The sequence below is a fragment of the Embiotoca jacksoni genome, unplaced genomic scaffold (assembly GCF_022577435.1).
Source record: "Embiotoca jacksoni isolate LCO1_2020_lvr unplaced genomic scaffold, fEmbJac1.0.p SCAF_42, whole genome shotgun sequence".
NCBI classification, from domain to species: Eukaryota; Metazoa; Chordata; class Actinopteri; family Embiotocidae; genus Embiotoca; species Embiotoca jacksoni.
Window position 1 is genome coordinate 3,122,219 of NW_027185395.1, and position 15,887 is coordinate 3,138,105.

At 42.5% G+C, this 15,887-nt stretch overlaps 2 protein-coding genes across 2 annotated transcripts in view; both read right to left on the bottom strand.

The window, feature by feature from the left end:
• The window catches only part of LOC138210054 (NACHT, LRR and PYD domains-containing protein 12-like), a 90,993-nt gene that overhangs the window by 6,435 nt on the left and 68,671 nt on the right, over window positions 1-15,887 (bottom strand). Inside the window, exons 13-14 of the mRNA XM_069168970.1 lie at window positions 925-1,098; window positions 36-209 (exon numbers count right to left, since the gene is read on the bottom strand). Of these exons, the coding sequence (XP_069025071.1) occupies window positions 36-209; window positions 925-1,098 (348 nt within the window). The remainder of the gene's footprint in view (window positions 1-35; window positions 210-924; window positions 1,099-15,887) is intronic.
• LOC138210015 (protein NLRC3-like) lies at window positions 2,943-13,550 on the bottom strand. Its single transcript, XM_069168909.1, has 4 exons — window positions 13,222-13,550; window positions 6,307-6,456; window positions 4,920-5,146; window positions 2,943-4,726 (listed from the first exon to the last, which is right to left on the bottom strand). The coding sequence occupies exons 1-4, from the start codon at window positions 13,548-13,550 to the stop codon at window positions 2,943-2,945; spliced, it is 2,490 nt and encodes an 829-aa protein (XP_069025010.1).

Here is a 15,887-nt window from a genome sequence, read left to right on the forward strand (position 1 = left end):
AGAAGATCTACAACAGTAAATGACAGTGAACTTACTTCAGAGTCTCCAGTCTACAGTGTGGACTCTCCAGAAAACCACACAGCTGCTTCACTGCTGAATCCTGCAGCTTGTTTCCACTCAGGTCCAGATGTTTCAGATGGGAGGGGTTGGACTTCAGAGCTGAGACCAGAGAATCACAGCTGATCTCTGACAAACTGCAGCTCCTCAATCTGAATAAAGAATAAAAGATGGAGGACAACAGATCAGTTTGTCCTTCAAAGAGTAACTCTGTCCTCTCTGTGACTGTGGATCATCAACATGTCGGCCTTCTACAAACATCATCAGTTACTTCCAAACTCCAGTCAAAGATTCCATGTAACTTCAGTTTCAGCAGCTCTTCACTGATTTTCTCTGCATGTTACAATAGATTTGAAATCCATCACAAACCCAGCAGAGGGACAGATGACTGAGAACAACGTTGGTTCTTTGACTTCCTGTCCCTCCACTGCAGCTCACACAGGAAACACAGCGACTGGATCTGTGAACTCAGACTGCTGAGGACACAGATCACTGTCAACTTTACATGTTCACACACAACATGGCTGTGGATGATTTTGTCCATCTGGTACCACTGGAGTCAGGTCATCAGAGGATTTCTTCCCAGACATAGTGGACAGGAGGGAGGATTGCTGACACGGACACGTCTTTTCATGTCCATATGGACATGTGAGTGTTGTATTCAAACACGTGTGCGAACCTGTGTGCTCAGACAAACATGCAGATGCTTTATTATTTGGTTTCTGTTTCAGTCTGAAGGTCTGAAGCTCATCAGGACTTTTCTGAAAGCTCCGAAGTTTATTGAGATTTGTGCTCAGAAATCTCCAAAATGAACTAAAGTGTGACACATGAACAGAGAAGAACTACAGCAGCAGTCAGTGAACTGACCTCAGAGTCTCCAGTCGACAGTTCGGACTCTCCAATCCAGCAGACAGCTTCACTCCTGAATCCTGCAGGTGGCTGTGACTCATGTCCAGATGTTTAAGGTGGGAGGGGTTGGACTTCAGAGCTGAGGCCATGACTTCACAGTGAGTCTCTGAGAGTTCTCCACATCCTATTAATCTGTGATGAGAGAATAGAGAAAATGTACTATTATAAAAGCATCAATCAACGTTATAAAGAATTCAGTTTGATTTATTTAGCACCAAATCAGAACTTTATTCATCTCAGTGCTCTTTAACACAGTAAAGTTCTTCCAACAGAACAGCAGAACATCCCAGAGAGGAACCCAACAGTTCAACATGAGCTATAGCTGGAAGAAAAAAAAAACTTTAACAGGAAGAGCCTCCAACAGAAGCAGAACCAGAGATGGAGAACATATGTTAACAGAACCAGACTCAAGAGGTGGAGAACATCTGTTAACAGAACCAGACTCAGAGGTGCAGAACATCTGTTAACAGAACCAGACTCAGAGGTGGAGAACATCTGTTAACAGAGCCTGACTCAGAGATGAAGAACATCTGTTAACAGAACCAGACTCAGAGGTGGAGAACATCTGTTAACAGAACCAGACTCAAAGATGGAGAACATCTGTTAACAGAACCAGACTCAGAGGTGGAGAACATCTGCCTCGACCGGTTCTTCTGTTCTTATTTACATTTTACACAGCGTCCCAACGTTTTAGGAAATGGGTTTGTATCTGGAGAGACCGGCTGTCCCTGAAGATTTCTTTCTTATTGTTAAATTGGAGTAGAAATGCGAGAATAAAATAATCTCATTTTCTTCCAGCACAAGTGAAGAAGGGAAACCAGGTTGTACAAACACTCCCTGAGATAATTCATCTCCAAACTGTCTCTGAAGTGGCCGAGGCCTCTTAACGTCCTGCTGGGGATCAGGATCCACTGACAGCTGGGAGCTTCTCTGGGCCACATACACAGTTTGTCTGACAGCACCCATTGGATTGAGCAACACAAAGTACAATGAAAAAGTTCAAGGACTCAGTGAAGGTCTGAGAAAGAAGATGGTAGATTTACACGACTCAGGAATGTGTGTGGGAGACATTTCTAAACACCTGCAGACTCCAGGATCATCAGTTCAAACAACTGGACAGAAGTACAAGTTACTAGCAGGAGGAGCCACATCACCGAGGTCTGGAAGAAGACCCAACTGTCCCCCTCAGCAGAGAGGAAACTGGTTAGGATGGTCAGGAACAAGCCAAGAAGCAGTGAGGCACAGATGTACCATGAAGTGGAAGCTGCTCAACACCAGGGTCTCTGTCTACAGTCAGCTGAGTTTTACACTGCAGAGGACTGAGAGGCTGCCGTCCAACAAAGAAGCCTCTGCTCCAAAAGAGACACCTTCAAGCTGGACAACACATACAAACCTCATTCCACTTTATCAGTGACCTGAGTGAAGTGACTGGATTTCACTGAGAGTTTATATTGTAGCTGTTGTCGTCCTGAACACAGCTCTGTTACCACCTCACTAAATGCTGCATCACGTTACAGGCTGTTGTGCTGCTTTCAATATCATTCAAATATCATTACAGACTTCACGTCTCCACATGTCAGAGTTCAGCTTTCCATCCTGACACAAACTGAGCTCTCTGTTCACGACACCATGTGACAGCTGACGTAACACAAAGGATCAGAGCTGAATACAGCTCAGTGTCATCAATACCCATCAGTTCAAAAAGGATGGATTGGCCCGACTGGAACATCCCAACTAATGATCTACTGACAAATGAAAGGTTCACAGATCATGTAGAAATACCTGCAGATCAACAGTTTGATCATCTGATCAGCATTAATTGTTAGAACAGCTAGAACAATCTACATTTGAATCCTCACAGATTTTTAAACAACACAACTGACCATCAGCTGTTTAAACTAAAGAAATACATCCTGTGTGTATGTGAAGAACCAAACTACTGATCTGATTGATAACGTTAATGATCACATGTGGACTCACCGAGCCGTCCTGCAGTTCCTCACAGCTGGGATCAGTCTCTGTCGTCCCTCTAATGATGCGGTGTACTTCTTCAGGTCAAACTCATCCAGAACCTCCTCTGACATCTGCAGCATGGAGGCCAGACCTGAGCAGTGGATGTCAGAGAGTTCCTTCCCTGATCTGTTCTCTGACTTCAGGAACTCTTGGATCTCCTGATGGACTGAGATGTCTTTCATCTCCATCAGACAGTGGAAGATGTTGATGCTTCTGTCTGGAGAGATTTTATAACTGTTCGTCTCCTTCAGGTTGTTGATGGCTCTCTGGATGATCTCTGGACCATTCTCTTTCTGACCCAGCAGGCCTCCTAAGAGTCTCTGGTTGGATTCCAGAATGAGGCCATGAAGGAAGCGAACAAACAGGTCCAGGTGGCCATTCTGACTTTGGAGAGATTTTTTCATGACTCTCCTCAGGAAGTCATCCAGAGATGAGTCTCCGTAGTTTCCTCCCAGGAAACCCTGCAGCACCTCTTTGTTCCTGGTGGAGTGACAGTGGAACATGTAGACTGCAGCCAGAAACTCCTGAATGCTCAGATGAACAAAGCAGTAGACTGTTTTCTGGAAGATCACACACTCTCTCTGGAAGATCTCTGTACAAACTCCTGAGTACACCGAGGCCTCTGTGACGTCCAGACCGCACCGCTGCAGGTCTTCTTGGTAGAACATGATGTTTCCTTCCTCCAGATGTTCAAACGCCAGCCTCCCCAGCTTCAGAAGGACTTCCCTGTCAGCCTCCGTCAGCTCCTGTGGACTCGTCTCATGTCCATCGTACTTCTTCTTCTTCCTCTTGGTCTGAACCAGCAGGAAGTGTGAGTACATGTCAGTCAGGGTCTTGGGCAGCTCTCCTCTCTGCTCTGTGGTCAACATGTGGTCCAGAACCGTAGCGCTGATCCAGCAGAAGACGGGGATTCCACACATGATGTGGAGGCTCCTGGAGGTCTTGATGTGGGAGATGATGCTGCTGGACCGCTCTTCATCACTGAACCTCCTCCTGAAGTACTCCTCCTTCTGGGCGTCAGTGAAGCCTCGTACTTCTGTCAGCCTGTCCACACACTCAAGAGGGATCTGATTGGCCGCCGCGGGTCGGGAAGTTATCCAGACGAGAGCCGAGGGAAGCAGATTCCCCTCGATGAGGTTTGTCAGCAGCACGTTGATGGAGGACTCGTGAGTGACATCAGACACAAGCTTCCTGCTGCTGAAGTCCAGAGAGAGTCTGCTTTCATCCAGGCCGTCAAAGATGAACAGAAGCTTCCAGACAGCGAGCTGCTCTGCTGACACCTTCTGTAACGCTGGATGGAAAACACGGAGCAGCGTGAGAAGACTGTACTGCTCATCTCGGATCAAGTTCAGCTCCCTGAACGACAGCAGAATCACCACACTGACGTCCTGGTTCTCCGAGCCCTCGGCCCAGTCCAGAGTGAACTTCTGAACCGAGAAGGTTTTTCCAACACCGGCGACGCCGTTGGTCAGAACCACTCTGATGGGTCTCTGCTGGTCGGGGAAGGCTTTAAAGATGTCGTGGCACTTGATTGGAGTGTCATGGAGGATCTTCTTCTTGGTCTCCAGCTGCCTCACCTCATGTTGGGTATCAACCTCTTCACTCCGTCCCTCTGTGATGTAGAGCTCCGTGTAGATCCTCTTCAGGAGGGTTCCACTTCCTCTTTCATCACTTCCTTCAGTCACATGTTCACATCTCCTCGTCAGACTGATCTTATGTTCATCTAAAACCTGCTGCAGACCAACATCTGGACAAAGACAAGAACATCTGTCAGACTAAGAAAGAGAAGTTGCACACAAACCAAAGACAGGAAGAAGAATCTGGTTCGGTTATGTTGGATTTACAATCATTTAAATGTCTGATGTAACAAATGAGATGGTATAAAACAACAGGTCCAGTTTTCAGAACCGAGTCCTCAGCAGACAGATGGACAGTCTTACTTTGTACAGTGCTGGTCTGACTGGTCTGCGGTCCAGGTCTGGATCTTTTTCCACACTGGGGACAGGAGGAGTCTCCTGATGGAGCCGACTGGTCCCAGTAGGAGGTGATGCACTGTCTGCAGAACTGGTGTCCACAGCTGGTGGAGACGGGATCTTTCAGGACGTCCTGACACAGAACACAGCAGGACAGCTGCTGTTCCTCAGAGACACCCCTCCTCTCCCTCAATCTGTCAACACATTTCTTCATCACTACAATAATCTGCTGATGGTTGTTCAAACTATCAGGATTGAATGTTTCTGTCCAGAAAAAATTGCAAGTTGAGAAACAAAAATGCCATTTTTTGTAAAGCACTACCTGATAAAGGAATAAATATGTGATCACTTCCTTTGATAATAATAATCACAAACATATTTTAGTTCTAATTTTATTATTTTTTTATTTGCTGAACTTGAACCATTTATTGAACTTAGAAAACCACGGGGCTAAAAGTTACAAAAAAAACTCCTAAAAGCTGCGTATCTTTCCTGAACAAACAGTCCGTGACTGTAATATAGAAACAACAATGACATCAGCCGTCAAAATAAGAGCTTTAGATGCTGTTTAATTCAACACATAGCCCTGCTGTACGCACAACTTGACGTGTAGAAATGTTTTTAGCATACAATAACATATAATCACTTCCACTGATAATAAGCACGTCATGAGAACATTTTATTGTGAAGGCCACATTTCCCACAAACCCACCACTTCCGGTTTTTCTGCTTGTTCCCTTTTCCTCCGGTGCACAGAGTTTGTTTTGGGTAACGACAGCAGAGGAGGCAGAGCCGTGCTGATTGTAAATGAGGAGTTCATTTTAGTAATAGAGCGAGTTTTGTTTGAAATAACTTACTTTATTCTATACTTTAAGCACAGCTTCTGCTGACGACATTTTTTTCAGAAGATTTGCAGTAATTTAAAAAAATGGCAAGCTCCCGCAAATGTTACATTTTGCTTGAATTTACGTTAATTATTGTGATCGCAAGATCAAGATTTCCTGAGGGACTGGTTCAGAGGACATCCGTAAATTGAAGCATGTACTGATTTTCTGCAGGTGTGGAGTTTAGGGGACATCTGTAAATTTCAGCTCCAGAAGATAACCTGGTTCCACTCTGCCCCTCTAAACTGCATGAGTCCCTGTGTGACCGGTCGCTCCAAAGGGCCAGTAAAAACTCTGACCTACAGGCCAGTGGAGAAAAAAACATCACGTCGAACCCTGCAGGTGTGAACAGGACCTGTGACACGACAGCAGCTGTTCCAGGCAGTGACGTCAGCTGCAGAACCTCAACACACTAAGTTCTGTTATATCCGACAGTTTGGAGGTTCAAAGGTTGGTATCAGTTCTCTTACTTTGAGTCTGAAGGTCCTGGTTCAGTACTGAAGAGTAGAGGAAGATCTTTGGACCAATCACTCTTCAGAGACAGACAGATGGATCCTGGAGACTTGGCTCGGTCCTCATCTTCCTCCGCACAAACACTCATCTTCTGGACTTCAGTCAGTCTGAGAGGAAAACCAGGAACACTGACTGAGAGCTCAGAACCGGAATCAGGACAAACAGGCTGTTTAAGAGTCACAGAGAAACGGAAACAGGAGGAAGTACCACACACTAGTTTTTACTCCTTTTCTTCCAGTCTAGTTGGTACATTATCTCTCTTCCCTTTATTTTCTCCATGTTTCCCTCCCATGTTCCTTAGAAATGATATAAATATGTGTCACATGAATTTCTACCTGTTACTCAGGGATTATGAGCTTTATAGAAGCAGATACTGAATTTAAAGAATGTTACAGCTGAAAGACAGCAGACTCCTCCTCTCCCTGACTGTAATATGATCCATGACACCTGGAAATGAAAACTCTTTCAATGATTAAAGTTGTTTCTTCCTTCATCAATCAGACCTACAGCTGCCACACATCCAACAGTTTCAGGTAAACAGTAAACGTGTTGTTTTCTACCAGCTGCATGTGTTTCCTGTCCAAACGGTGTGACGCCGTTTCAGAGCAGCTGGATCAGCTGAAGTTTGTGTAACCACAGATGGATCAAACTCTTCTTCCCTCCACAGTCCATAGGGAGAAAAGTGGCTTTCAGACTGACAGTAGAATAATAATAATAATGTTGTGTTAACACTCACCTGCCTCTGCAGTCAATTTCCCAAATCTGACCCGTCGTCTCAAAATGGACTCTGAACTAAAGTTTCAACACATTTTTACTTTCACCTTTTTGGTCTCACGTAGCATGAGCTGGTAAAGTGTTGTTCCTCCCCTCTCTGTTAACAGGAACACCTGATCTGTGTGTGTGTGTTGCTCACAATTGAGCTTTTTAAAATGATGTGTTTATGAGTTTCTCTCGTGGCTTGAACAGGATGATTAAAAAGAGTTTTAGTGTTTCTATGATCTACTTGGTCAAAGTTATATTTCATTTGTTTAAAGGGAGATGATGTGATGAATTCAGGAAGAAGTGAATGAAATCCTCACCAGGTGAATTCAGATCCCATCACAGTCGTTCTACCTTCACCTGCAGAGGAAACACAGAGAAGCTGCTGCTGATTCTGCTTCATCATCAGTCTGACGTCTTCGTCATCCTCTCAGAACCTCACTGTCAAAGTCTGGAAACTTCAAGATGACAGAAAACCAGAGTTCAACTCCGATCACACAGAAGGAAACTGCCAAGAAAATAAAATATCTCCGACTATAAAATCTGTTTCACTGTTTATCAGTTCAAAGATAAATGTCAATGTTTCTATCTGCTGCATAAAAGAAGGAAAGTACAGAGTCAGTAAAAGAAATAGTTCAACCTGAACACAATTAATTAACTAGAAAACATGAATAAATGTTTGTAACAATTTTGTGATTAAAATAAAGTTCACATGACATCACTGAAACCTCAGGCTGTAACTTTTCTATAAAAGTTAAGGTTTTCTTTTACTTGTAAAATCTTCTACATTTGGAGGAGCTGAAGCTGTTTTTAAGCGACAACTCCATCTGTGTTGAACCTCAACAAAGAGCTGAGAGAGTCTGAAGAGATCCATGAAAACATTCAACACAGCTGGAGTTTCTAAGAGTCTCTGATGTTGAAATATGACGTCAGTGAAGGTTTGCAGATCAGGATTCAGATACGTTTTATTTGTCAGAATGCACCATGAAAAAACATCTTTTTAAACTGTTTCTGTAGTCGTGTCATATTTGATGTCTTTGTTTAATCAGTGATGGATGATAACGATGTTATCACAGAAGGTTTTATGATTTTATAGCTGCATTAAAAGAATTTTGAACCTTGCTGTTGTTTTATGAATACCACATCATCTACAGCAAAACATTCATCAGTGAGACAGTGAGAATGTAAAAAATGTTTCTGAACACATGATGCAGACATGATGTGAAAAACATGCTCCGTTATTCCAGAAAGAGAATTTAATATGTTTCTGTTTTCTTCCTCACTGTGAACATTTTCAAAGATCTCTGACTGACTGTCACGTATTTTATGACTTTATTACCTGTTAATAACCAACCAGTCCACCTGTGAACAACGTCAGACTGTTGGACGGACCAGACAGTGAACGCTCCTCACTAACTGAATCACACAGCTGTTAAAATGATCCACAGTTTCAAAGTTACTGAACATGTCGACTCTTCATGAAGCCGCAACAGAAAACACAGAACGAGTTCACAAAAACTGAACTGGGTTGAAAAGTTCAGGAGCTGCTTCAGAAGAGTCAATGTTGTGCTGACAGACAGTGATGCCATTTTAATTGATCAGACTGGTTTGATGTCAAAAACCTATTAGATGAAGATGGAAACTGTTTGTTACCTTCTGCTGGAGGAAATAATCCGCGTGAAGCCGACGAATTAATCAGCAGCTTTAAGATGGAAACCGAGCAGAGAAAGAAGAAACATGGAGCGGACAGCAGGAGGTGTTCAGACGTCTCTCAGCTCTCTGTGTTCTTCCTCAAACTGAAGTCTTTTTCAGGAAATCTGATCCTTCTGACCTTTGGAATAAAGATCAAACATTAACAGACATCAGGACTCCTTATCAGCTGCATCATTAAGATCTGAGTATTCAATTTGAGATTAATTTCCCAACAAGCAAATAAAAAGTTTGAAGAAGTTGATGCAGTCTGCAAAACCAACAGATCAGGTTCACTCCATTATTAATTATTGTACCATTAATCTGTCAAATATGATGATAACAGGACGACTGTGGAACAGTGGAGGGACGAGATGAAGAGGGCCCAGACAGGACAAGAGGGACTATATATAGTTGTTGTAAACAGTTTATTTATTGTAAATAGTTGTACATAGTTTGGCTTATACTGTACACAGTTGTACACACTTTACTGGTTCCTATACATAGTTGTATACAGTTTACTATGTGTTGTACATAGTTGTACACACTTTACTGTGTATCGTACATAGTTGTACACACTTTACTGGTTCCTATACATAGTTGTATACCGTTTACTATGTGTTGTACATAGTTCTACACACTTTACTGTGTATTGTATCAAATCCAATCTACGTGCAGTCTGAAAGCTCATCACCTTGCAGCAGTCCAACTGGCTGCCATTGCTGTGAAAATGTTTTTTGTTCTATTGCTGAATTAAAGAAAACTTTGTTTGCGAATGTATTCTCTTCATTTTTTGACTTGCATCATGACAACACAATACTTAACTAAGATAGCACTTTATTGAGCGAGCTTCCACACCGTGGTGGCGAGCCCACCTTCCCTCAGTCTTTTTTGCAAGGAGAACACGCATTAGCCAAGAAACAACATGAACTCTGTTAATTTCTGTACAGGTGTATTTTTCTGATCTACTTGGTCAAAGTTATATTTCACTTGTTTAAAGGGAGATGATGTGATGAATTCAGGAAGAAGTGAATGAAATCCTCACCAGGTGAATTCAGATCCCGTCACAGTCGTTCTACCTTCACCTGCAGAGGAAACACAGAGAAGCTGCTGCTGATTCTGCTTCATCATCAGTCTGACATCTTCGTCATCCTCTCAGAACCTCACTGTCAAAGTCTGGAAACTTCAAGATGACAGAAAACCAGAGTTCAACTCCGATCACACAGAAGGAAACTGCCAAGAAAATAAAATATCTCCGACTATAAAATCTGTTTCACTGTTTATCAGTTCAAAGATAAATGTCAATGTTTCTATCTGCTGCATAAAAGAAGGAAAGTACAGAGAGTCTGTAAAATAAATAGTTCAACCTGAACACAATTAATTAGAAAACACTGACATTTTTGTGATTAAAAAAACGTTCACATGACATCACTGAAACCTCAGGCTGTAACTTTTCCATAAGTTACGATTTTGTTTTACTTGTAAAATCTTCTACATTTGGAGGAGCTGAAGCTGTTTTTAAGCGACACCTCCATCTGTGTTGAACCTCAACAAAGAGCTGAGAGAGTCTGAAGAGATCCATGAAAACATTCAACACAGCTGGAGTTTCTAAGAGTCTCTGATGTTGAAATATGACGTCAGTGAAGGTTTGCAGATCAGAATTCAGATACGTTTTATTTGTCAGAATGCACCATGAAAAAACATCTTTTTAAACTGTTTCTGTAGTCGTGTCATATTTGATGTCTGTTTAATCAGTGATGGATGATAACGATGTTATCACAGAAGGTTTTATGATTTTATAGCTGCATTAAAAGAACTTTGAACCTTGCTGTTTTTTATGAATACCACATCATTAGTGATGGTGAGATGAAGCCTCATGAGGCATCGAACCACTTCAGCCAATTGGTTCGAGAAAGGGTTCATTTCTCGAAGCTTCATGTGAACACGAAACCACCTACTGGCCAAGTGTATAATGACAGGCAGCTGTATCTGAACCACATAATGTGATGCATTGCATTTTTGTGTCTGTTATGGCTGTTGGGAATGACTATGAATTACAAAAATGTATGACCAAATAATTTCTGTACATAAATTATCACATATGTGCATAATAAAATATTTTTTGAATGTATTCTGTGTGTGTAAATTTTCCCAAAATGGTAGTATCATATGATATGGCAGGTTGTGTAATAATGTTTTTCTGTCACTTTAGGAAAATGGCATGGGCTTAAGTAGGCAGAGGACAGTGAAAGTGCTTGTGGAACTAGGAAGAGGGGACTGAATATGCTTGTGGAACTTGGACAATGATGTACAGGACAGGGGACATTTTATTCATTTTTATTCAGAAATAACAGTTTCTCAACAGTTTTTGGTTTTGTGGATGTCCACATGTCAGAAATAAGGCTAACAGCAGCCACCTTTTCCACTTTAGCCTTCTCCTTCTCCTTAGCTGACTCATACTTGGCCTCCACCATGGCCTTCAGAGCCTCAAGGAAAAAACATATAGTGCTGAACTGTGAGACACAATAAAGTACTCATGTGTTTCATGCATGCACCCATACATACCTGCCTTGTAGGGAGAACATAATTAGGATCCAGTTTGGACACAAATGCCCTGAATCCAACATCATCCACAATACTGAAGGGCTGTGTGTCCTTCACTATCATGGAGACGAGGGCTTCATCCAGCTCTTGTTTTCTGGTGGCTGGTTAAAAGAGAATAAATACAGTGTCTGTTACCTGTCTTTATTTGCACAATAAACAAAAGTGAACAGGGAAAAATTGTGATGGTGTAATATTGTAATGACTTACCTTGGCTGGGTGAAGCTCCAGTTTCCTCCTTATGTATGCAAGGCACGGTAACGCCTCAGCATGGATGAGGTGTTGTTATTGTACCCCAACTCCTTGGAGCACAATAAACACCTCACCTTTGAATAAAATAAGAAACTGTGAAAAATACAGTTCTTGATAAGCAAACCTAATGTGTCTGAAATAGAGTTAGATTTAGCTTACTTTATTAGGAGTTATCAAATCAAAGTGTTCCCACACAGGGGAAATCATCCTCTTCCTAGCTGGCTCCATCTTATCACCTCCTTCTCTCCTCACCCTCCTACATCTCCAAACTATCTCTCTCTCTCTCTCTCTCCTCACCCTCCTACATCTCCAAACTATCTCTCTCTCTCTAACTTCTCCAAACTATCTCTCTCTCTAAACTCTCCAAACTATCCAAACTCTCAACTGACCTCAACTCTCCACCAACAACCCACATTTTGAATGGTGGCCAACCAGTCAGAGACTAAGAGCCACATTTTTTACTGTGTTACCGCAAAGAGCCACATCATACACATGGGCACACATGAACATCACCCCATCCCTTCCTCTTACACACACACCTCTGCTCAGCCAGATTTATTGTGTGACATTATCATGTCACACACCAACATGATAATGACAGAAATTGACTCCTACAGTACTAAGACCACAGGCCAGTCATTTTCAACAATGAACATTGTGTGCACTGTCTCACACACACAAACTCTCAGTTCAACAAAGTCCACAAACAAAAACATAATAATTTACAATAGCGTTTTTCACTTACTATGCATGTTGCTTAGTGCGACTTCTGGCATTCCTTGCCTTGAACAATCCTCTTCAAATCTGGCTTGTATTCTGTTGTTGCCACTCGAAGTAATTCTTTCACACGGGTGTCAGTCAGAACAGATCGATGCTTTGATTTCACGTGTTTCAGGGTAGAAAACACAGACTCGCAGACGTATGTTGACCCAAACATTGACAGTATCTTAAGCGCAGCCCGTTTGACATTGGGGTATTTTTCCATTGGCACACTTTTCCAGAACTCAATGGTCCCTTCCCTTAAAGCAGGTTTCAGTTGGTCCTCCTCACAAAGATCGATCATCTCCAACTCAGCCGCAGCCTCATCTGTGACTAGCGGGGCTTTCAAACAGTCCGTCTCCGCATTAAATGGGTCGACGAGGAACGTAATCTGTGGCCTTTTCAGTTGTAGATCACGGAACCGGATGACAAAGCTTTCGTGCAGGTTTTCAACCAGTGTTGCATATCTGGCTCTTTGCTTATTCAGGGCGGCGCTGGTGACTTGCCCGCTGGCTTTTAGCAGAGTGGGAAAATGCGTTAAATTTCCCTTTTGAATATGCGCCTTGAACAGCTTCAGTTTGTTGACAAACGCAAACACACTTTGCACCAGGTCAGGCAGCATTTTTAACTTACCCTGCAGGGTCAGGTTCAGTCTGTCCAAGTGACACAGCATGTCGACCAAAAAGGCCAGATCCATAATCCACTCGACGTCCGAGAGCTCGGGATAGTCCTTGTCCTTCTCTTCCATGAACAGTTTCACGGCATCCAAAAGCTCAAAGAAGCGAGCGAGCACCTTGCCTTTTGACAGCCACCTCACAGTGCAGTGCAGCGGCAGGTCACCTGGAAGTCCTTGGTCCAGCTCAGCGATGAGATTTTTGAATTGCCTGTGGTTAAGCGCATGTGTGCGGATGTAGTTGACGATTTCCATCACAGGCTTCATGACGTTGTCTAAATTCAATGATTTAGACACGAGTTGCTCCCTGTGGATGATGCAGTGGAAATTCCAAAACTCGGGAAATGTTTGGTCAGCTTTGCACAGCCCCACAAGTCCGTTCACAGATCCGATCATGGCTGGCGCTCCATCCGTGGCTATTACAGTTAGCTTCGGTATGGGCAGATTTGCTTTCGCAAATGCAGCCATCATTGTTTCTTTCACATCTATGCCACGGGTTCTGTCTTTTAATGGCACAACATCAAGGAGTTCTTCTTTGATCACGCAATCTTTTGACACAGACCGTGCAAATATTGCCAACTGAGGCTCGTCTTGTATGTCACAACTCTCATCCAATGCGACACTAAAATACTCACATGCTTGAAGGTCAGAGTGCAACTGTGATTCAATAGCCGTGTTAATGTCCGATATTCTGTGTTCAACAGTGTGGCGGGACAGTTGGACATCTGATACCATTCGTTTTAGTTTGTCGTTTTCAGGAGACAAGATTTCAACAACGTCACTGAGGCATTTTTTAACGAACTCCCCTTCATTAAATGGCTTTTTAGCCCGTGCAATGTTCCAAGCCAGTTGATACGATGCAAGCGTGACAGTCTCTGAGTGCTTCGTCATTTTTTGGAAAAACTGTACCTGCTTTTCTGCCTGACTTTTCAAAGTGTCCAACTTGTGCTTGTGAAATTCAGTCCCTTTTGGAAATCCCTGGTCGATGTTAGCATGGAGTGAGCTGAAGTGGCGCTGAAGATTTGAAGCTTTGAAATGCGCTAATGACATCTGACATATCAGGCAGAATGGCTCGCCATTACGTTCAACAAAAAAATATAAACTTTCCCACTCTGTTAAAAACATCCTGTGTTCATCTTCATATTTTCGTTTAGCTGTGCATTTTTCCTGCCATTTTGAGAGCGAAATTGACACTAATTGTTTACTCGAATGGGTTTGCCCCTCCTGCTTTGTGGAATTTCACCTCATGCGCATGCGCGTTTGACGAAAATACCATATTGAACTCAAGCGAAGCGAACACGCACAAAAAAAAAACCACAAACACAAATGTTGATATGAACGTAAAAGAGCCGCATGAAACCAGGCAAAGAGCCGCATGCGGCTCGGGAGCCGCGGGTTGGCCACCCCTGCTCTATGGTGTCCTTTTCTCTCTCTGCTCTCCTCTCACCCCAACCGTCGAGGCAGATGGCCGCCCACCTCTGAGCCTGGTTCTGTCGGAGGTTTCTTCCTATTAAGAGGGAGTTTTTCCTTCCCTCTGTTGGAGGTTTTTCTCCCTTAAAGAGGAGTTTTTTCCCTCCTAGCTTATGTGGGAATTGTTGAATTGTTGGGTTTCTCTGTATAATATTGTAAAGTCTTGCTGGAAGGACTTTAATGTGTTAATTGCCATGAAATAACCTATGTTGTAACTCGGCGTTATATAAATTGAATTGAATTGAATTGAATAGTAAAATATTGTATTGTTAAACTATAGACCTTAACAAAGCCTGTCTGACAGTGATGCTGTTTAGAGGCTGAAGGTGGCAAGTGGTCTTTCAGAGTGACAGACATCCCTGATATTTGCCTAATTCAATTTAAATGATTGTTGATGTTAACATCACGGTAATAATAATCATCATTAATGATCATGTTATGACATATTGATAAAGGGACTCTTCTCTGTGGGTTCATTCACACTGAGACTTAGAATTAGATTAATATTTACATGTAGTAAGAAAATATTAAATGTACATATTTGATACGACAATGATCACATGAAGTTCAATGTGAAATTGTGTTGTACATTGTGTTATTAATCTTTCTCAGCATTGACATCTGATAATATTTTAATGTTTAAGCTTGGAGCAGTTCCATATTGCTGGATGTGATTTGTATCATGTGTCAGAAAGCAGCTGTCACAGGGCTCATGTGTACACACTGTATGATTTACATTAACAATGGTGGTTTTGTGTTTTTAGTGTTCATGTCTTGACCCTGAGGTCAGCAGACAGGAGCTCTATGGTCAGAGCCTGCAGGCAGGAAATCATGTAATAGAGCTCCTCGTCCGGCAGGTGAGGATGAGGAGGGCCGCGGAGCAGAGGACAGCCCACCTCACCGAGGAGTTAAAAACAAACAAAGAGCAGCTGGAGGTTCTGGAAGCCTCCAGCAGCTTTGTCAAAGATGGTAAGTGTTAGTTTAGTTGTGGTTTGTTAGTTGTCCAAGTTAAAACTTGGAATTTTATGATTGAGTCATAATATGTGATAGTTTGATTTTTTTTTTTTTTAATGGACTGCAGCAAAGGGGCCGGCCATATAAACGCTGTCACTCAATCAATGAGTGATGAAGTTTGTGAATCCTGAGGTTCAATCATTGGCTGGTTGGTGATTCTTCATGGTGTGTTTCTGTAAAATGCAAACATGAATTTAAATCAACCGTATTTTAGTCTGAGGTTGTTTTAGAATATCATAATGTGCTACGTCAGCACACTTACGGAAATGAAATGACATTATTATAATGCAGCCTTTAAAATGAGGAAAAGATAATAATTAT

Bases quoted from the DNA above. Each gene is read 5' to 3' on its own strand.
- LOC138210015 (XM_069168909.1), bottom strand. From the start codon at position 13,550: ATGGCTGCATTTGCGAAAGCAAATCTGCCCATACCGAAGCTAACTGTA. The intron at 6,457-13,221 runs GTGGCTGTCAAA...TTTTCCTCTCAG, and splicing joins CCGCTGCACTGCACTGTGAG to ACTGACTGAAGTCCAGAAGA. The intron at 5,147-6,306 runs GTAAGAGAACTG...ATGTGTTGACAG, and splicing joins CCAGGACCTTCAGACTCAAA to ATTGAGGGAGAGGAGGGGTG.